General features: G+C 47.6%; 1 protein-coding gene and 1 pseudogene across 1 annotated transcript; both read left to right on the forward strand.

Annotated features, from left to right (window-relative positions):
* Window positions 1–5,308: 5,308 nt before the first annotated feature.
* On the forward strand, window positions 5,309–13,580 carry LOC129327214 (zinc finger protein with KRAB and SCAN domains 1-like; the record flags this gene model as incomplete). Its single annotated transcript, XM_054975705.1, has 3 exons — window positions 5,309–5,340; window positions 6,910–7,031; window positions 12,879–13,580. A coding segment is annotated over exon 3 (600 nt), but the record flags the coding sequence as incomplete, so codon positions are not given.
* Window positions 13,581–13,610: 30 nt separating this feature from the next.
* The window catches only part of LOC129327904 (zinc finger protein 208-like), a 284,286-nt pseudogene continuing 275,373 nt past the window's right edge, over window positions 13,611–22,523 (forward strand).

Consider the following 22,523-nt stretch of genomic DNA (forward strand, 5'->3'; position numbering starts at 1 on the left):
TTTGTACTTGCAAGGATCCCTATTGGGCTAACAATACTGACCTTGGTGGACTGATTCGGTAGAAAGTCGTTTCATATGCATTCGTTCACATGAACAAAAAATGAGTGACATTATTGCTTATTCGTTAGAATGGATAAAAGGAAGTACTTCTTCACTTAAAGAGTGACTAACACGTGGAATTCACTGCCACAGGAGGTGGTGGCAGCTTCAAGCAGAGACAGCTTCAAGAGGGGATTGGATAAACATATGGAGCAGAGGTTCATCAGTGGCTATTAGTCACAAGGTATAGATGGAACTCTCTGTCTAGGGCAGTGATGCTCTACATTCTTGGTGTTTGGGGGGGCAATCAGTGGGAGGGCTTCTAGTGTCCCTTCCCCACTGGCAGACCTCCTGAGGACACCTGGCTTTTTGGCCACTGTGTGACACAGTGTTGGACTGGATGGGCCATTGGCCTGATCCAACATGGCTTCTCTTATGTTCTTATGTTTTTCTTATTTTCATATAGTTTCATACCCTATGTAAGGTTCAGCAGCTGGTCAGGAAAAGTATGGGACCACCTCTTAGCCTGATCGTTAGTAGTGTAGCTGAAGAAATAAGACCAATCGCATATTAATATTGGAAAGATTCATCTGCTCCTAACTGTCACCTTCTGTATAAAATGTGTGGCGTAAGGTACTAACTGCCCTGACTTGGACAGCCCAGGTGTCATGGTTAAGGAAGGGGGGTAAGTGGCTTTCCTTGGTGGGAAGAGCCTTGAACCAAAGTTTCCCTGGAAAGCACTCTAGTAGTCGGAATCAGGAGCGATTCCACAGGGAAGCCCTTCCAAGTCAGTCCTAGAAAAATAATGAAATAACAGGGTGGAGCCCCTGAAAAAATACAGCAAACTAAGCAGCATCCAAACAGTCTGGTGGGTTGGGAAGCGATTCAGAGAAATATTGCTGGGAAACGTGCAAAAGAAGCCCAAAATGCCTTTATAGAAAGATGGTTTATTATAGAAAAAAAGAGGGAGAAAGGGTGGCTGGATTCAAAAGTGGTAGGAAGGAGGACAAAATACAAAATGCAGGGAAGAGCCCGCTATCATACAGCACACATTCTCTCAAATGAAACCATAATGTTGAGCTAACCATGCTAAGTCCATTTTATGTAAGTTGTACCAGGTTCCTCAGAGCATGTGCACGTTTCCTTCAACTACCAAGAAAGAGAAGCAGTCCCTAATCCCTGACCACCTGGTCTTGGAGTCTCCAGATGTTCCAAAGTGGGGAGAATGAAAAGTCCAGAGCTCCCAGATATTTATGGGCATTGGAGTCTGACCTCAGCCAGGCTCCTCGGTGAGATTGATTAGCCGATCTAACGAATCCCAAGCAAAGCTCCATCTCTAATGTCAGAGACTATTTCCACCAATCAGAGAATTATTACAGGTTGGTTCTGCCATTTTAATGGCTCTCCACTAACATGACAAAAAGAGAATCTGGCCCAAGCTGGTTGCTCTTTGCCAAAAAAGGATTAAGTTAGCCAGGTGGCCCCAATGTGGAACCGAGTATAAAGTGATATACTCATGTAGGCCCCAGGGGTCCAAGACCCAAGCGCTCTAGATGGTGCTCTTGAGCCATATTGAATCTTAAGAGATCTGTCACACCAGGCAAACCCAATCTCGTTGGCCTTGGTTATTCATTGGATGGGAGACCTCCAGTGAAGACCAGGGTTGCAGAGGCAGGCGCCTTTGTTAGTTTCTTGCCTTGAAATTCCACCAGTGGTCGCCGTAAGTCAACTGTGACTTGATGGCACTCTCCACCAAGGTGCTAATCATTCTTTTCGTGAGAGACCTCTTGTAAGGGGTGGGGCTCAAAGCTTTACATAGGAGTCTACCAGTCTACCAAAATCCAATTTGCCTTTACTTTCATGCATTTAGCTAAATCTGAGAAATGTTAGGAAACCTGGTTTTATTGCATGCATTTCCCCGTTCTAGTAAGATTACTTAGCGTCTGTATAAAATAGTAATGTTTTATTGTAATAAAATCGTTAACATAAACAGGTTCTCTGTTCTGCTGGCCAAAAGATCTGATGCCAGAACCCGTCTTGTTTCATGGGTGGTGGCATAGCAGACTGAAAGCAGCTGTGAGACAGAGGGCAAGAGGAAGGAAGGCGAGTAATAACTACAAACGTGAACAAGAACAGGAAACGACCCAGGAAAAACGCTGACTTGCATTTACCATCCACCCCGAAGTTGACTAAACAGCTGTTTATAGATAATTAATTTTGGAAAGAGATGGTGAGAGAATTATTCTCCTCCATTAATAGGTTCAAGGTTTTGGAACAAGCAGAAGAGCAAAGTATTCAAAGGCCATCCTCCCCGCACCCTTATGAGACCAACTTAGCTGCAGGAGCAAGAGAAAGCCAGTTTGGTGTAGTGGTTAAAAGTAGCGGGACTGTAATCTGGAGAATCAGGTTTGATTCCCTACTACTCTGCTTGAAGCCAGCTGGGTGACCTTGGTCAGTCACAATGTCTAGGAGCTCTCTCAGCCCCACCCACCTCACGGTGATTGTTGTGGGGATAATCCTATTATATAAAAGGCAAGCCGTATTCCAGATGACTCGCCTCTTATCCTGGTGTGCCTCCAGAAGGCTCTGTTGCGGCGGGAAGCCCAGGCGAGGAAGCCCATGCCTCCAGAAAGTGCACCATGGCAGGAGATGCAGACAAGGCAGCTCGTCCCTCCATCCCGCCCCCCCGCCTTCACCCAGTGGTGATTGGAGCATGGAGCAGGTAGCAATGCCCGTCCCCCTTCACCCTGCCTGTTTTATGAGATCTGGATGTCCAAATGAGATAATGATGTCAGACAAATGAATCAAGGTGGACAGAGAGTTCCACAATGTTAATCACGTCATAGTTGCTGATGCCTTATCTCTGTTTATGCCTGTACTAGCAACAAAGGCCGTTGTAGCAAAAAATGCAACGGGCTCTAGAAAGGGCAGGGGGGTGGGGCTGGCCATTGTCCCCTCCCCAGCACTCCAGTCTGAGTTGGGAGAAGGAGGGCATAGAATCCACTGCCCAAAGCAGCCATTTTCTCCAGGGGAATTGATCACTTTCCCTTGGAGATCAGTTGTAATTCCGGGATATCTTCAGCCTCCACCTGGAGATTGGCAACTGTATGGCACGATCATGGCATGGCGAGGAGAGCAGGGCTTTGGGGAAGCAGAAATTGGTAAATCTAAGGTGGCCTTCAGTTTTGCTGAGGGTTGGAGGGATCCCCTAGGAGGGTACCCTTGGGGCTTAGCTTCAAGTAATAATCCTATAACATAATTGGAGAGTTGCTCCACTGGCAGCTGCCCTCCAGTGCCAACGGGCTGGAACCAGTTGCTGTCGGGCGCAGGAGCTGGGCATATTCTTCAGCGGAATATGCCCAGCTATACATTGGAATACGTGTTCTGGATTTAATACCACCCTTCTGGCCATTGTGCAATGCGACTGAAGAAAAAAGTCTCTATGGACCCACGCACTATATGATTGAAGCATAAGGAATCAATTGATTTATGAACTCTTTGCTTGCATCAGAGGACTATATCACACCACTATATTGTATCTGAGCGTATATATAGGTTCACTTTGATATCTATTCTAGACATTTGTCTGTGCACTTTAGCTATTTAGCAAATACAACTAGTAAAAACTTTTGTACGCATTTGCAAAAATTGTTTTGAGTTGCTTCTATACACCAGTTTTGCTTTGTGTTGTTGACAGTTCTGTATCCGGTGTGCCCTTTTGGTTGTTTTGGATGGCTGCTGCCGGCAAAGCGACTCTCCTTTCAGCAGCGGGGTGGGGGGCGGGGGGGGGGGAGGCTTAACAGGTGAGAGGCTGCCTCGCCACCCCTGATCCCTACTGCAAACAGTAGGGAAACCGCCTTCCCTCCCTCTTTTCCCCACTGGGGTGTGCAAGATCACACCTGTGCAGTGGAATCACTGAGAGCCAAGCTACAAGTGAAGAATGACACTTGAACGGCAAGTGGATCGCATTGAGCGTAAGTGGAGGGCAAAGTGAACAGGGAGAAATACACTTGCTGTTCAAGTGCCATTCGTCACTTGTAGCTTGGCCCTAAGTCTATTCCCAGGGGCTGTCATTCCACTCTGGGGCCTGTCATTCCAGTCCCCCCCAAAAGTCTGCTGCTCACGAGGACTGTCATTGCACTATGGGTCCTGTTATTGCAGTCCTAGAATACTTCTGCTACTCCCAAGGGGCTATCATTGGAGTCTACGGCCTGTCATTCTAGTCCCAGAACACTGAACCTATTTCCAGGGGCTGTCATTCCACTCACAGAGTCCTCTGTCTGGGGCCAGAGACCTTTATGGAAAATCTATTCCGCATATTCTTTGCAACTTTTTTTTTGTGGTGCAATGAATTTCAGCAGATCTCATGCAAGTAAATTGGCATTCCTGGTCTCATTATTTCCAATGGGGCTTCAAGCCTCTCCCATTATTTCCCATGGGCAATTCTGTCATTCCTTTTAGTAGATCCGCATCCCCGCTGCCAGACGCCCTCCCGAGAAAAACCAGCGCCTCGATCCTGCGGCCAGAGTCCTCAACCTTTCACATCCCCCCCCCCCCCAAGTAAAGGCAAAGCCTATTTTGCAGAGATACTGGGGGAGGGGGTGAGAGGCAGGGAAGCGAATCTAGTACTGAAGCCCCCTCACAGGCTGATCTTCTGCAGGAAGCAGAGCTCCATGGACGTAGCTTTTAAGGGGGGGCGGGAGTTAATGGTGATTTCTGTTCCTGTGCTTGGCCCTCTTTTTAGCATTTCATTTTTTGCGTTCTTGTTCTGGGGGCTTTTGGGAAAGGGGGGGTTGGTGGGTGATTGCATCAATGTCACTAAAATGAGCAGCAGCGCCCAGCCCAGCGCTGTACCCGGCTGCCCCACTGCGCTGCGCCCCTCCTTCGGCAGCTTGCGAAAGGCGATCTGTGCCCCCCCTTCCCCTCCCGCCGCTTGCAAGGGAGGAAAGGGAGCGAGGCGCGTGCCTAGAAGGGCAGGCAGGAGGGGGCGCTTCCTGTCTCCCGCCCCTCTTTGCAAGTAGGGATTTTCTCACGAGGAGGAGCAGCCGCAAGGCCCCAGATCGGGTGAGTCACAAATGCATTTGCTGGGAGGGAGTGCAATGGAGGGCCGTCCGAGCGGGAAACGGAGGCGGAGGGAGGCGAAAGGAGGTCGGGCGCAAGTGCCCCCACAGTGGCTTGGAGAGCACAGCCTTGCGAGGGGTGCAAAGAGGGCGCCCCAGCCAGGGATGGTGCAGAAGTCCAGCCTGGCTGTTGGTTCCCGGGGCCGGATCCTGCACCTCCAGAAAGGGGCCTTGATATCAGGTGTGTTTTAGAGATCGGATATAAAAGCCCCCCCCCCCAGCTCCTTATGGGGGCTGCTTAGCGTTGCCAAGTCTGGATTGGGGGATTCCCGGAGACTTGGGGGCAAATAGCCATTCCCTCCAGGTCGCTGTCATCTGGAGATCAGTTGAAATTCCGAGAGATTTCCAGGCCCCATCTGGAGGTTGGCAACCTTAGACCTGCACCATCAAGAGACAAAGGGGACCTCCGTCTCCTCTGGATTCGGCTTTCCCGTGAGCCCTCCAGGAGGGTCGGTGTGTCAGTGTATTGATGCAAGTGGGGGGCCAAAAGTCCCAGCTTTGCCTTCATCTTGTGCCTGAGCAGGAAAAGGATCCCGGGGTTTTCATAGCAGCGTGTGAGATTCTTGGGGATCCCCTCTTAAGAAAGGGCTTGGAAATAAGCAGGTGCAAACAGCTGTCTGGCTCCATGCAGAGTCTCGAACAAGGACCTAAATCCGGGCCGTGCATTTTTATCCGCCGTAATGTTGGAGGGGTGAGATGCTGGCCCTTGCGTTCTGGAACAAAGAAGGGGAAAGTGGCCGTACATTTCCAATGGAGGAAAGAAATACAGGGTTTTTTTAAAATTCAATTTATATACCGCCCATCCCCAGGGGCTCTGGGCGGTGAACAGTTAAAATCGATAAAAACAAAAACTAAAATCAATATACAAATAATAAAACAAATTAACAAGGTGCAGTGGTGGGGAGAACCTTCCCCACCCCAAAGGTGGGAGGCCGACATGGCACCGCCCCCTTCAATCACCAAACGCCTGGCGGAACAGCTCTGTCTTACAGGCCCGGCGGAACGATAATATGTCCCGCTGGGCCCAGGTTTCCATTGACAAAGCGTTCCACCAGGCTGGGGCCAGGACTGAAAAGGCCCTGGCCCTGGTTGAAGCGAGGCGGGCTTCCTTAGGGCCGGGGACCACAAGTAAATATTTATTCGCTGATCAGAGCGATGTCCGGGGAACGTACAGGGAACGTACTCTGTCCCTGTGGCCCTGGCCCCCTGCAAATACTTCAGTAAAATTGTTGAAATGTTCTGGGAAGTAGAAGCGAACCAAGGAGCACGTTTCAGTCGAAGCAAGGAAGGCCAGCGAGATTCAAATGCCACTCAAAACCCCACTGAGGGTGCACCGTTCCCTTTGAAGACGGAGTAGACGGCAACCCCACGCTGACCTCTCTTTTAACGATGTCTGAAGTAAATGACTGAGAGTTTGGTGCAGTGGTTAAGACTCAGGACTCTAATCTGGTAGAACCAGGTTTGATTCCCCACTTCTCCACTTGTAGCCAGAAGGGTGATCTTGGGTCAGTCACAGCTCTCTCAGGGCTCTCTCAGCCCCACCCACCTCACAGGGTGGTTGTTGTGGTGATAATAATAACATACTTTATAAACTGCTCTGACTGGGTGTTAAGTTGTCCTGAAGGGAAGTAAACAAATCAAACGTTATTCTTATTAATGTTACTATTATTAGTGATGTATTTGTTGCTGTCCTTCCTTTTAATCACTGAGGTAAATTAATGATGTATTTGTCTCATCTTTATCGTTCCAGGGTGTCAGTCTATGGCGTGGCCGCAGCGGTTCTGGCATCTCGAAAAGGATATCAAAGATCTGGAAAAGGGACAGAAAAGAATTTTGGGCTCAGTCTAGCCGCGCTTTCGTCTTCTTACGGAGGTAGCTTGCGTCCAGCTTTCCATTCAAAGAAAACAGACTCCTTGGAGGAGAATTGGCAAGATCCTTCTTCTCACTCTTTTCTTAGCTTGAGGACAATTTTTGCTTTGTCCCAAATTTTAGGCATTCTTCCAGACTTTTTAAAATACAAGGTGTCGGAGGGTGAGGGGGCACTACTTGACCTTATCTTTAATTATCTCACTAGCAACCAAGCCCGTTGTGGGGGGAAAATACAATGGGCTCTAGAAAGGGGAGGGTGGATAGGCAGGCATTTCCTCCTCCTCCATCGCAGCTCCTGGCCAGTGAAGGAGGGAGTGGGCATTGCCACCTGCTCCACATGTGATCTCAGCCACGTGAAGGGATGGGTGGGCTTTGCTACCTGCTCCACGCCTGATACAGGCTGGGTAAAGGGAGGCAGGCAGTGCAACCTGCTTCACTCCTGATCCCAGCTTGGTGAAGGGGAAACGGGCATTGCTTCCTGCTCCACACCTGATCTCGGTCACATGAACAGGTGGGGGCTTTGCTACCTGCTCCACGCCTGATATACAGGCTGGGTAAAGGGGGCTGGCATTGCCACCTGCTCTGCTCCTGATCGCAGATGGGTGAAGGGGAAACAGGCATTGCCTCCTGCTCCACGCCTGATTATAGATAGGTGAAGGGGGTGGGTATGGCCGCCTGCTCAGTGCCTTATTCCAGTAGGTTGAAGGGAGTGAGTATTGCCACCTGCTCCTTGTTCCAGCTTGGTGAAGGAAAGAAGGGCATTATTTCCTGGTCTGCACGTGATCCCAGCCAGGTGAAGGTGCGGGGCGGGCATTGCCACCTGTTCCACTCCTAATCCCAACTGGGTCATGGCAGGGGGTGGGCATTGCCACCTGCTCTGCTCCTAATACCACCTGGGTGAAGGGAAAGGACGGGCATTGCCACTTGTTTCTCTCCTGATCCCAGATGGCTGAAGGGGGGAGGGCATTGCCACCTGCCCTGCTCCTAATACCAGCTGGGTTAAGGTGGGGGTGGGTATTACTACTTGCTCCGCCCCTACTATAAGCTACGATAAGGCATTGGACAGGCATTACCACCTGCTCTGCTCCTAATATTAGCTGGGTTGAGGTGGGGGGGATTGCCACCTGTTTCGCTCCTAATACCAGCTGGGTGAAGACAGGAGGTGGGCATTGCTACCTGCTCTACTTCTAATACCAATGTCATGGAAGGCTGCCGGCTTTCCTGCGTGATTTTTGATGCCATCTGTTTACAAAATGCCACAAACAGTGATTTATGGCGTTTTGTAATCGGATGGTGTTAAAAATCGCGCGAAGAAGCTGGCAGCCTTCTGTGAGTCTTGTGCTATTTATAGACAGTGTGAAAATGGCCCTGATCCCAGCTGGCGGAAGTGGGAGTGGGCATTGCCATCTGCTCTGTTCCTAATACCAGCAGTGCTAAGGCAGGCAGTGGGGATTGCCACCTGCTCTGCTCCTAATACCAGCTGTGTTAAGGTGGGGGGAGTGAGCATTGCTGCCTGCTCCACTTCTAATACCAGCTGGCTTAAGGCAGCGGTGCGCATGACCACCAGCTCAGTGACTTATTCCGGTAGATTGAAGGGGGTGGGCATTGCCACCTTCTCCGCTCCTTATACTGGCTGGGAAGGGAAGAAGGGTATTGCCTCCGGCTCTGCGCCTGATCCTAGCCAGGTGAAAGCATGGGGTGGGCATTGCCACTTTCTCTACTCCTGATCCCAACTGGGTGATGGCCAGGGCGAGCAGTGCCACCTGCTCCGCTCCTGATCCCAGCAAGTTGTGTGTGTGTGTGGGGGGGGCGGGTATTGCCATCTGCTCTGCTCTTGATCTCATCTGGGTGAAGGGGTGGTGGGCATTTCCACTTGCTCTGCTAGTAATACCAACTGGGTTATGGTGGGGTGTGGCAATGCCACCTGCTCCGCTACTATGCCAGCTGTGTTAAGGTGAGGGGTTGGCATTGCCACCTACTCCGCTCCTAATACCAGATGGGTGAAGCGGATGCGGGTATTGCCACTTGCTCTGCTCCTCATTCTGGCAGGTTGAAGGGGGACGGGCATTGCTGCCTGCTTGGCACCTGATCCCAGCCAGGTGAAGAGGGGCGGGCATTGTCTTCTGCTATTCTTGATCTCAGCTGGGTGAAAGGGGGTGGGCATTGCCACCTTCTCCACTCCTCATACCTGCTGCATTATGGTGGGGGAGGGCATTGCCACCTGCTTCACTCCTGATACTAGCTTGGTTAAGGCGGGTGGTGGGCATTCCCATCTGATCCTCTCCTAGTATCAGCTGGGTTAAGGTGGGGTGGGCATTGCCAACTGCTCTGCTTCTAATACCTGTTGGGTAAGGCGGAGGGCAGGCATTGCCACCTTCTCCGTTTCTGATCCCAGCTGGCTGAAGAGGGGTGGCCATTGTCACCTGCTCTGCTCCTAATACCAGCTGAGTTAAGGCAGTGGGTGGGCATTGCCACCTGCTCTGCTCCTAATACCACCTAGGTGAAGGGAAAGGACGGGCCTTGCCACTTGCTTCACTCCTGATCCCAGATGGCTGAAGGGGGGAGGGCATTGCCACCTGCCCTGCTCCTAATACCAGCTGGGTTAAGGTGGGGGTGGGTATTACTACTTGCTCCGCCCCTACTATCAGCTGCGATAAGGCATTGGACGGGCATTACCACCTGCTCTGCTCCTAATATTAGCTGGGTTGAGGTGGGGGGGTATTGCCACCTGTTTCGCTCCTAATACCAGCTAGGTGAAGACAGGAGGTGGGCATTGCTACCTGCTCTACTTCTAATACCAGCTGGGTTAAGGCTTTGGGTAAGCATTGCCACTTGCTCCGCTCCTAATACCAGCTGGGTTAAGGTGGGAGTGGGTATTGCCATCTGCTCCGCTCCTAATATTAGCTGGGTTAAGGAGTGTGTGTATTGCCACCTGTTCCACTCCCAATACCAACCGGGTGAAAGCAGGGGGCTGGTATTTCCACCTGTTCCCATCATGCTCCTGGTCTGGGCTTCCCACCATGGCACGTTTTCTGGAGGGACCTAGTGCCTTGCCTGGGCTTCCCTCTGTGGCAGCGCCCTCTGGTGGTGCACCAGGGTATAAAGTGAGTTGTTTGAAACACGCTTACACTATTATATATAGTAGGATGGGGGGATAATATCAGCTGGGCCTGGGGCCTTCTGCAATTCCAGGTGGGCTACAAATTCTTCAGCTTCTCCAGTTGAAGAAATCCTTTAATGCTGGTAGAGCAGTTCTGGTCTCAAATTTTCTGACAAAAATGTTTCTCTTATATACAAGCTGGGTTGCAGCATCTAAGGGACTTGATCAGTTACTTAAAGCACCAGACATCCCATGCCAAAATATCTTACAGGGATTGGATAGCAATATATTTTTGAGGAGATGTCCTGCTTCCCTTTTGCTTTGGAATTCCTTTCTCATTAATAACTGTTTGTGTACTCTCTTTTGACATTGGAAATACCGTGATGGCAAACCCTCGAGATTATACTTCGTCTGAAAACAGTAAATGCCATGCCCATGTTTCTTTAGATCAAAGCACTCTCTTTCCAACCAGGAACCTATTTGGTGCATGAGTTGTATTAATTTTAAAAATGGGATGGTGGAGAATTGGTTGTGAGTCTTCCAAGTGCCCTGTTACATTAAGTAATCCAAGGATGTCTGCTTGCCAAGTCATGAATTTGTGGGGCTGTAGCAGACTTAGTTCTCCGTCTCACGACTTGCAATTCAAACTTTCAGATACTTTGCCCATAGTGGAGATGGGACTTCTCTGAGAAGTTCAGTAAAGGAAGGAGAAGCATGTGGTCAATGCCGAGACGATTGCCAGCCTCTGATTTGCCAGAGATCACGAAATAATCCACTACGGTGGCTCCACTGGAGGACACAATATTCTCCTGATTTCTCAGAGGATTCTGAGCCATTTGCAAGGCTGTGACCAAATCTTATAGAGGGAATACTTAAATTGATCCTAGCTGAATTAGGTCCTTGATTTTTGCAGAGTATTGGAGTTGCATCTATAGAATCCTTTAAGCTCATAAAGAGTAATTCATCCTTGGGTCATATCCTAACATTAAAATTACTTGCGAAGATCAGAGAGGCTGATGGAAATTGATCGTTCAGGTCAAGAATATGATGCTCCAACTTTCTCTCCTTGACCAAATTATTGATAGCAACGAACATATAAATGTTGAGCGTTAAGAATTTTTTAATGTTTAAATTGCACCAGCACTGCCATTATCAGTGAATCCCAATAAGATAAAGGAGATGCAGATGCAGCTAATGTCAGAGAAACCATGCAGGTTGAACCTCTCTTGGCTCTACCTTTTCTATTCATTCATTTATTTATTTATTTACAGCCCACCTTTCTCACTGAGATTCTAAGTGGATTATATATTGCAGAACAATGCAATCAAATAGCACAAGACATACAATGAACAATGAAATATGACTGTTTGTCTTTTGTGCTGTCAAGTCATCTCCAACCTATGGCGACCCTATGAATGAAAGCTCTCCAAAACGGAGGACTGCATTGTTAGTTTCTCCATTAGGTTTGGCTGCAAGCCAGAGGGAGATCGGGGGAGGGTGGGGACATGGGGAGGGCAGACATCACTGATGGTGTGACATCACTTCTGAGGAAAACTGAAAGTGATGTCATGCCTCTCTAGGAATCATCACAAACTCTATGGTAAGTTTTCCAGGTTTTCTTGAAAGTGATAACATACTGTTGCCAATGGTGATTTTTTTCCAGTTTTTGTTCTACTGGTCATTGGGAGCAGGAGATCTCCCACCCCAGGATGCACATGGCAACCTTATTTCCCACTGGGGAGAAAGGCCTTTATAATATTTGTTTCAAATCAAAGGTTAGTTACAGTTTGCAGAAAGGGATGGTCACTCTTGGTTTTGCTTCATCTAGTATTGCTGCGGCTATTTGGCAAGAAGCAAAGTTGCTCCTTCAAACCACTGTTAAATGTTGCAACTGCAGGAATCTCCCGGGTTGGTCACCAAAGTCAACAAGGCTAGAGTCCCTAATAAATACATAAAACTCCAGTGAGAAGCATTTTGGATTTACGTTTGGACGCTGTTCACCCAAACGGGTTGAACGATAGATTGGGTTTGACTTTGGTTGGGCCTCCTTAAACTGATGGTTCATTGCCCCTTTGAAATGGGGATCAGCAGCTCTTATACAAAAAATCCCAGTCCTCATTTGAGGCAGGACTCGTGTTCTTCTATGTCGTGGGCAGCAGATACAGGAGACCATTTTTGGCTCCTTGATTTGAACCGGGAAGTTCTCTTATTGTATCTAAGGTTTTTTTTTTAAAAAAACATCAAGTTATGGTGTATGTGTACACCTTTTATATTTACATTTGTATTAATGTTATGTTTTGAGTGGGGAGAGATTTTCAAGCTAATAATTTCTATTGTTAAATGTTTTTAAAGTATCCTTGAAAATAATGAGAGCTTTTTGGTTGCCTGCAGATTAATTCAGCTGTTCTGGCCTTTGCTTTATGGGGCTGTCCTTAAAATACAAGTGAACAGGACAACAAAAAAAATAATCTGATGAAGATTCAATAGAAATGGAGTTGGGCTGGCAGTCTCTCTGTATTGTATTTTAACTCCTTTTTGCTACATTATATGTACATTTATACTATCCACTTGCCACCTTTATTTTTTCATATTGTGGATCCAATTGGTATTTTCAGTTTGTAGTCGACAGTACATCCCTATTTGTGATTTATCTTCTTGTCTTTTGGTAGATTAAAAAGGGGATAGACAGAGAGCAGGATATTTCAGTATTCTCTAGCCTTTATTAGCAAGGTATCTTCTTGCCTTTGCAGGACTTTGGAGCTTCGCCCGCCAGTCGTGGCATTCCAAAAAAAAGAGAACTTTGTGGTGCTAGAAGACAGAGATCCTCCTGCCTTCACAGCCCCAGAGCCAAGATGGAAAAGAAAAACTCAGCTGGGTCGGAAGCAGAACGAGGCCTTGAGGACATACAGGCAAGGATCAGTGGGGAATTCTGGGGAAAGTCTGTGCAAAATATTCTGGATGAAGATGCTACCAGCTCAGTACCAGAGGTACATCACTTCAGGCACTTCTGTTATCAGGAGGCTGAGGGGCCCCGAGAAGTTTGCAGCCGACTTCATCATCTTTGCCACCAGTGGCTGAAACCAGAAAGGTGCAACAAGATGGAGATCCTGGACCTGGTGGTTCTTGAACAGTTCCTGGCCATCCTGCCCCCGGAGATGGAGAGCTGGGTCAGGGAATGCCAGCCGGAGACCAGTTCCCAGGCGGTGGCCCTGGCAGAAGGCTTCCTCCTGAGCCGAGGAGGGATAAGTGGGGAATTCTGGGAAAGGTCCGTGGGAAATATTCTGGGTGAAGATGCCACCAGCTCAGTAGCAGAGGTGCATCACTTCAGGCACTTCTGCTACCAGGAGGCTGAGGGGCCCCGAGAGGTTTGCAGCCGACTTCACCGTCTTTGCCACCAGTGGCTGAAGCCAGAAAGGCACAGCAAGAAGGAGATGCTGGACCTGGTGATCCTAGAGCAGTTCCTGGCCATCCTGCCCCTGGAGATGGAGAGCTGGGTCCGGGAATGCCGGCCGGAGACCAGCGCCCAGGCGGTGGCCCTGGCCGAAGGCTTCCTCCTGAGCCAGGCAGATGGTCAGAATCAGGACCAGCAGGTGAGACTCAAAAGAGCAAAATATGGAAAAGATTGTCCTAAAAATCCTCCCTGCCAAAGTCTCCAGCTTTTAAAGAAACCAGCCAAATATGCCCTTCTCCAACCCTTCCCGGATGTTTTCCCTTCCTAATTCCTCTCCCCCTTCCCTGTCTGCTGTTTCAGGGGCTGTCAGAAGAGGCTGCTGATTTCTGCGAGGCAGAAAAGGCGCCGTCCGACCTGAGGCAGGGGCCGCTGTTCTGGGGGACCAGACAGGAGAGCGAGGGAGGTGGGTGAGGATTTTTGTTGTTCTCTTTCCTCTCGGCCTCCTTCCCTAGAGTAAGCAAGCCTGCCATTTCTGGGCTGCTGTTGGAATCTGCGTGGAAAAGATGCTGAGTTTCAGGCTCTGTGTCAGTTTCCGAATGCAGAAAATTTTAAACTCTGGTAGCTCTTTTCCATACCAAATGGTCCTCTGCTGTTCCATCAAACTATTTAAAACCAGCACCAGGGGAAGTGAAGCCTGCTAAATCAATAATTTCCCCAGGAGTTTGCAACTGCGAGTATTGGCCCTCTTGGCATGTAATTATTGAAGCTGGTGGCAGCCTTAGGATCATAGAGTCGGAATGGACCTCCAGGGTCATCTAGTCCAATTGCCTGCACAATGCAGGAAATTCACAAACATTCTGAAGCACTGATGTCGCCCTTCCTGCCCTCCCTCTCCTGATCTGCCCAGGTTCACAGAATCAGCATTGCTGTCAGATGGCAATCTCGCCTCTGCTTAAAAACCTCCAAAGAAGGAGAGCCCACCGCCTCCCGAGGAAGCCTGTTCCCCTGAGGGACCGCTCTGACTGTCAGGAAGTTCTTCCTAATGTTTAGCCGAAAGCTCTTTTGATTTAATTTCAAGCCATTGGTTCTGGTCTGAGCTTCTGGGGCAATGGAAAACAACGCGCCATCCACTATATGGCAGACCTTCCAAGTACCTGAAGATGGTTATCATATCAACTCTCAATCGACTCCTCTCCAGGCTAGATTTACCAATCTCCTTCAACCTTTCTTCCTAGGGCTTGGTCTCCAGACCCCTCACCATCTTCATTGCCCTCTCTGGACACGTTCTAGCTTGTTTATATTCTTAAACTGAGCACAGTACTCTAGGTGAGGTCTAACCAGAGCAATACCATCACTTTGCGTGATGTGGACATTACACTTCTGCTGATACAACCCAAAACCACATTTGCCTTTTTAGCTACCACTTCACACTGCTGACTCATGTTCAGTGTATGGTCTACTAAGACCCCTAGATCCTTTTTGCATATACTACTGCCAAGACAAGCCTCCCCCATCCTATAATTATGCATTTGATTCTTCCAACCTAAATGCAGAACTTTACATTTATCTGTGTTGAAACTCATTTTATTTGTTCTAACCCAGTTTTCCAGCCTGTCAAGACCATCCTGTATCCTGACTCTGCCTTCTGTCGTATTTGACACCCCTCCCAATTTAGTTTCATCTGCAAATTTAATAAACATTCCCTCTAGTCCTGCATCCAAATCATTTATAAAAATGTTGATCAGAAGAGGTCCAAGGACCGATCCCTGAGGAGCTCCACTTGTCACTCTTCTCAAACAAGATGAGGAACCATTAACAAGCACTCTTTGGGTGTGATTTGTCAACCAGTTACAGATCCACCTAATAGTACTAGGATCCAAACCACATTTTAACAACTTGTCAACAAGGATATTATGTGGAATCTTATCAAAAGCCTTGCTGAAATTGAGATAAACTATGTGTACAGCATTTGCCTGATCTAGCAATGTAGTAACTTTCTCAAAAAGAGATAAGGTTAGTCTGACATGACTTGTCCTTGAGAAACCCGTGCTGGCTCTTAGTAATCACAGCCATCTTTTCTAAATGCTCAAGAACTGATGATTTGTTCTAAAAGTTTTCCTGGTATAGACATCAAGCGGAGAGGTCGGTAATTACCTGGATCCTCCTTTTTCCCCTTCTTGAAGATGGGGACAACATTTGCCCCCCTCCCATCTTCTGGCACCTAGTCTGTTCTCCAGGAATTCTCAAAAATAATAGCCAGAGGCTCAGAAATTACATCTGTGAGTTCTTTTAGTACTCTTGGATGCAGTTCATCTGGCCCTGAGGACTTAGTTTCATTGAAAGAAACTAGGTGTGTATGTACTACCCCTATGCCGATCCTAGGCTGCAGCTCCCTTTCCTACATAACATGTTCTGTTTTTGCCATGTTGATCTCCATTTCCCTTGCCAGTGAGCCTTACCGAAAAACTGATAGGGATAAAGCCCCTCTGAGGGTTAGGCAGTCCGGGAGAGTGGTGAATCACTGGATAGCGTCTCAGGGAACCACTGTTGCCTAGATTCTTCAGAGGGTTGAATGGAGTGGAGCTTGTGGGTCAGTGGGGCTGTTCCGCCAAGGTTTGCCAGCTCCAAGTTGGGAAATTCCTGGAGATTTTGAGGGTGGAGCCTGGAGAGGGCAGGGTATGGGGAGAGAAGAGGAGGGACCTCAGTAAGACATAATGCCATAGAGTCCGCCCTACAAAGCGGCCATTTTCTCCAGGGAAGGTGGTCTCTATGGCCTGGAGATCAGTTGTAATTCTGGGATCTCCAGCTCCCACCTGGAGGCTGGTAACTCCGGTTCTGCCGGAGAGACACAAGGAAGAAAAGGCTCTGTGAAATAGGCAGGCCTCCAGCCTTTGAAATCTAAGAATCAGAACTCGGAAGTGGACAGGGCAATTTGCAGGAACCGAGTTTCCTCTTCTCCTTTCCTATATCACAGGTGATGGAAGAACTCTGGTGGGTTCATCTGGAGCTTTGAGACTTTGTGGTGGTCAAGCAGCCTCTGAGCAACCAGATCAGGTAGGGGAGGAATCCTTGGGGGTATCCCAGGGGCCTCGATCCTCTGCCTCATCCTGGGGCCAGGAAGACCCTGTCTTTTCTTTATGTGGCTGACTAGGGATGTTACTGTGAAAAAGCTTTGGATCCTTCAGAGCTGCTGTAGCATAGTGGTTAAGAGGTTGGGCTATGAATCAGCACTCTGCTAGTTCGACTTCCACTCCTGCCATGAGGTCAGCAGGTGGCTTTGGGGAAGCCACTCCCGTCAGCCTCAGCTCCTCAGCTGCATTTTGGGGATAATGATAACACTGACTGTGTTCACCATTCTGAGTGGGACAGTAATTTATCTAGAAGAGTGGTATGGAAGCACTGTTGTTGTTGTTGTTGTTGTTGTTGTTATTACTCTCACCACTCAAGATTGTTTTTGGAGCATGCCATTACCTATAAGGAGAAAATGTTTCTTTCTTTCAGGGGCTGGTGACTCTGGAGGAGGTGTCTGTCTGTTTCACCCAGGAGGAGTGGGCGCTGCTGGATCCGGACCAAAGGGCATTGCACAGAGAAGTCATGGGGGAGAATCGCAGGAATCTGGCCTCTCTCGGTATGGCTCTCTTTTGTCCTTTAGTAGATCAGTACAGAAAGTAGGAATTGGTGGTCTTGTCAGCTTGTCTCAATGCATGGTACATCCGAGTTTCATTTATTAGTACAATCTCTTTGTCAGTTAATACTCTAGAGCTTAAAGGGCAATATCTTGCAATAACTGTGATGGACAGGACTGGCTCCAGCTCCAGCCAATGAGAACGGGCAGAATGCTGGGCCAATGGGAGTGAGTGTCGGTTGGAGGGAGAGAAAAGGAGAGGGGCTTTGGGGGCTGCTGAGAGGCAGTTAAGCCTGTTCTGATCTGTCGAAACTGTCCATATTTAACCAGAATTTATTTAGGAGTTTAAAAATCATTCACACTTGTAGCCTAAAGTTGTTAGCTTAATGGCTAATGGGCCTGAGCCAATTAAGGACCTTTACCCATAAAATAAGTTAGTGGCAGCGGCAGCAGCTGGAGCAACAACAACAACAACAACAACAACAACAACAACATTCAATTTATATACTACCCTTCAGGACAACTTAATGCCCACTCAGAGTGGTTTACAAAGTATGCCACTATTATCCCCGCAACAAAACACCCTGTGGGCTGAGAGAGCTCCGGAAGAGCTGTGACTGACCCAAGGTCACCCAGGTGGCTTCAAGCGGAGGAATGGGGAATCAAACCTGGCTCTCCAGATTAGAGTCCTGCACTCTTAACCACTGGTGAGAGAAAGAGACGAGAGGCTAGAAGCTGGAAACCATCTCAGTTGTTAGCTATGGGGAAATGAGACACACAAACACACACAAGCACTCTGATCACGCCCAGTGGGCCAATATATCTGAACTGAATGGTGACGGTATATATATGGAGAATAACCTCTAAGTTCCCTTTCCCCAACAACCCTTGGCAGGAGCTGGATGAGGGGAGGTAAAGAGAGGGAAGCGGCTGCCTGTCTGGTGAAGCCTCTGGGGGAGGAGAGAGGGGCCCTGTGAGGATCTGGGTCAGGGCTCTCTGCCTTAAAATGAGAGGATTAGACAGAGGGCACATGGTGACTGCCCTTTACTGACTGGGGAGGCCACCAAACTGTGAAGGGAGGTTAGCGGTGGCTGGTAGTGTTTGAAAAGGCTAGCCTGCTCTAATAACACATTGAAAATCAGTTTGGAAATGCAAATGGATACCTTCAGCGCATACACTCGGTTGCTGTGATGCATGTTTTCCTCTCCTGTTCTTCCAAGCTGGCTTTCCCCAAGACTTGCTGAAGCTGCCTCTGCTCATACTGAGCTTTAGCTTTTCTAATGCTCTCCCCATAAGCACTAGTTGTTAGTTTATACTCTTGCTTGGTTATAAGGCCCGCCTTCCATCTCTTCAATGAGTGTTTTTTACTTCTCATCTCATTAGAAAGCTGTTTATGGAGCCACCTTGGCTTCTTTAGGCTCCTCCTGTTTTTCCTTCTCATAGGAATCTTGAATTCCCTTCTCCTTAAGTGTTTCTGACAATGGGATTCTTCCCAGCATAACTTTCAGTTTGTGTCAAAGATTCGTGGGGTCCGCCGCTTCCACCCAGGGCAGGGGGGGGAACATGCACAGAATGTGATAAATAAGATTTTACAGAACTGCCAGTGAGAGACGATTCTCACATTCGCCTCAGTAGCTGCCACCAGTCCTTTTGTCAATCCCAAGGCCCAGGAGAAAAAAGGACAAACCTCCTGGCCTGTCAGGGAGCTAAGCAGAAGGTCTGCCTTGCAAGGGTGACTTGCAAGCAGAGTTTCTTAACAAAGTTTTACCTGGTAGATGGTTCGGGGTTAAGACATCAGTTTTAGCCTTTTGAAGTTTCAGAGTCGAGAACCACACAGGATACAAAACATATTCATTTATTTAAGATGCAAAGATGTTCAAAAAGACAACACAGACTGTGGGGATAAGATAACAAAACCTTAGCATTGGACCTTAGGTTTTTGATCCGTAACAGCAGACAAAAAGATGGTCGCAGTGGAGCAGCCATCTTGCAGAAGAGACTAGCTTCTCTCTCGTAGCCTCTAGCCTGTCATCTCTTTCTCTTCTTCACGTTGCTAACTTATTTTATGAGTAGGTAAAGGTGAAGGCAGTCCCCTGTGCAAGCACTGAGTCATTACTGACCCATGGGGGGGGGACGTCACATCCTTAATTGGCTCAGGCCCATTAGCCAATCAGGTCCCCCCAAAATTGATGTCACTGTTGCTAGCATGAACAGGTGAGTGGACCGAAGTGAAACCAATCTGCAGTTTTGGTCCCAGCCCCTTTCCCACAGGTGCGAGATACGCTTAGTGCTCAAGAATGTGCCAGGGAGGCTCTGCTAACAAGCTAAACTCTTTATCTCCCAAGGTCACTGAGGACTGAAGCTGCTAGCAAGCGCTGTAAACTTTCTCAGGCATTTCTCCTGAACCAAAGATTTTAACATGGCCACAGTGTGAACAGAAAAGCCATTTTCTATACATTTTGTTAAAATTGGTACTAGTTAACTAGTTACTGGTTGCCAGACAGTTCCTTCCTACCCATTATTATTGGGTGGGGGAAGCAAGAATGTGAAAAGCTGGCATGGGGGATGAGGAAAGAAATAAATGCAAAGGGCAGGGTGGCCATTAGGAACTGGTACCCCATTCGGGGTCCTGATCCACAGGTTGGGAAAGACTGGTGTAGAGAATAGGTTGGAGAGGTGATGTGATGTGGTTCTTTTCAGATTCAGCAAATGATAATAGACCTAAATGGTCATTTATTATTTTGGTAGTGAAAATTCTATTTCTGTTCTTGTTACCATTAATGCCTATGGTCCAAACATTTACTCTCCTAATATATGTCACCAATCCTTCAGCCACTTGGTTCATCTTACGTATGATTAAATAGTAGTGTATTTTACTGTAATACTAGATGCTGTCTTAGATTGAAGTGCCCACACCCCAAGTAAAGAATATTCTTTATGAGATCTAAGCACAAAACCTATATGCTTGAATTAGGTTCATTCCTCTTCCAGATGTAGGGCGCAAACTAATGGCATCATTTCTGTACCACTTCCTCTGGAGAGGGGAACTAGACAAGGTTGTCCACTTTCTGTTCTTATTTTTTTTTGTTCTATGTTTGTAAGTGTTGGCTTGGACAAACAAATGACATTTGTGGCTTAGTTCATAACTTTTTGGAATTTAAAATTATTCTTTATACAGATGATCTTTTATTGTTTATTTAGAACCTGTCTTCCATTCTAGTATTAATGAATGGGATTAATGATTTTAGAGAGTTGACTTATTCAATCTATTGGACGAAATCTGAGTTGATGCCATTGGGAGACAATATAATATAGATTGTGGAGTACATTTTCTTTATTTTAATATATGTTTATAAGGAAAAAATAATGCATTAAAAACAGCAAAAAAGAAAAAAGAAAAAAACGATATCAGATATCTACGGATAACAAAAGAACAAAAAAAGGTTAGGAATAATTAACCAATTTTCTCTGTGAAAAAAATATATAAATATTACATACTAGAAACAAAGCCCGTTGTGGGAAAAAATACAATGGGCCCTAGAGAGCGGGCAGGCAGGCATTCCCTCCTCTTCCGTCACTGATCCCGGCCAGTGAAGGAAGGGGGTGGACATTGCCACCTCCTCCACACCTAATCGCAGCAACTGAAGGTGGGTGGGCTTTGCTACCTGCTGCACGCCTGAGACAGGTCGGGTAAAAGGGGGGCTGACATTGCCACCTCTCCGCTCCTGATCCCAGCCGGGTGAAGGGAAAATGGGCATTACCTTCTGCTCTGTGCCTGATTATGGCTGGGTAAAGAGGGGTAGGCATTGCTGCTCTCTCCTAGCCTGATCCTAGCTGGGTGAAGGCGAGTGGGCATTGCCACCTGTTCCCTGCTGGGTGAAGGGAGGAGCAGGCATTACTTCCTGCTCCTCACCTGATCCCGACTGATGAAGGTGGGCAGTGGGCTTTGCTACATGCACAGGAGCAGGCATTGCTGCCTGCTCCAAGCCTGGTCCTAGCTGTGTGAAGGGGGTGCAAGCATTGCCACCTTCTCTGCTCCTGATTCTGACAGGGTGAAGATGGGGTGGGCATTGCCCCCTGCTCAGTGCCTTATTCCAGTAGGCTGAAGGGAGCGGGCATTACCACCTGCTCCACTTCTTATCCCAGCTGGGTGATGGGAAGAAGGGAATTGCTTCCTGCTCTGTGCCTGATTCCACCTAGGTGAAGGCACTGGGTGGGCAATGGCACCTGCTCCACTCCTGATCCCAACTGGGTGAAGGGGGCAGGCATTGCCATCTTCTCTGCTCCTGATGCCACCTGGATGAATGGGGGTAGGCAGGCATTTCCACCTGCTCCTCTCCTAATACAAGCTGGGTTAAGGTGGGGGTGGGCATTGCCACCTTCTCCGCTCTTAATACGAGCTGGGTTAAGGTCTGCTCCCGATCCCAGCTGGGTGAAGGGGGGAGGGCATTGCCACTTGCTTTACACCTAATATCAGCTATGTTAAGGTGGGGGGTGCGGCACTGCCACCTGCTCTGGTCCTGTTCCCTGCCTGAGCTTCCCACCATGGCATGTTTTCTGGAGCGATATAGTGAGTTGCCTGGGCTTTCGTCTGCAGCAGCGCCCTCTGGTGGTGCACTAGGGTATAAAGTGAGTTGTCTGAAACAAGCTTACTCAATTATATATAGCAGGATTATACCCTAAATTTACCTTCTCAAACAATATTATACTTTAACTCCAAATTAATCTTGAATCACTACATTGTCTTCCCGTCTAGAATTTTTTTCTCCACCTTGTAATCTTCAAACGCACAAACCATCCGTTCATTTTTTCTGTTTCCCACAAAAAGTCTATAAAGGGCTTCCTGGTAACAATATATATTTATCCTAATCAAAGATGTGAGTTTGGCCATCTCAGCATACTCCATCATCTCCTCCAGCCAGTCCTCCATTGTAGTTAGTGCTGTTGTCATATACAAAAAAAGTGTATTATGAGTAACATCCAATTGTTTGTCCATTAATCCCAACAAAAAAGCTTCCAGTTTCATTTGTATGTTAGTCTTTAAAATCTTCTGAATAATTAAATGTATTTGTATCCAACATTTTTTTGCTTTGTTACATATCCACCATAGATGATAAAATGTTCCTGCCATTCACATTTCGGAGTGCATGTTAGACTTTTTCAATGGTGCCCAGATTTCTAGAAATACAGGATACTGATTCCTACAATATAAAGTATAGGATTATGCTAAATTTAAGTGAGTAGATTCCTTGGGCAACTTTAAACCTCTAATTTCTAGGACACAGTAAATACACTCAAAATGAAAATTATACCTTGAATTATATAATAATAATTATAACTTCACTTATATACCACTCTTCTAGACAGATTAGTGTCTCA

This window comes from Eublepharis macularius, chromosome 4 (genome assembly GCF_028583425.1).
Source record: "Eublepharis macularius isolate TG4126 chromosome 4, MPM_Emac_v1.0, whole genome shotgun sequence".
Taxonomy (NCBI): Eukaryota; Metazoa; Chordata; class Lepidosauria; order Squamata; family Eublepharidae; genus Eublepharis; species Eublepharis macularius.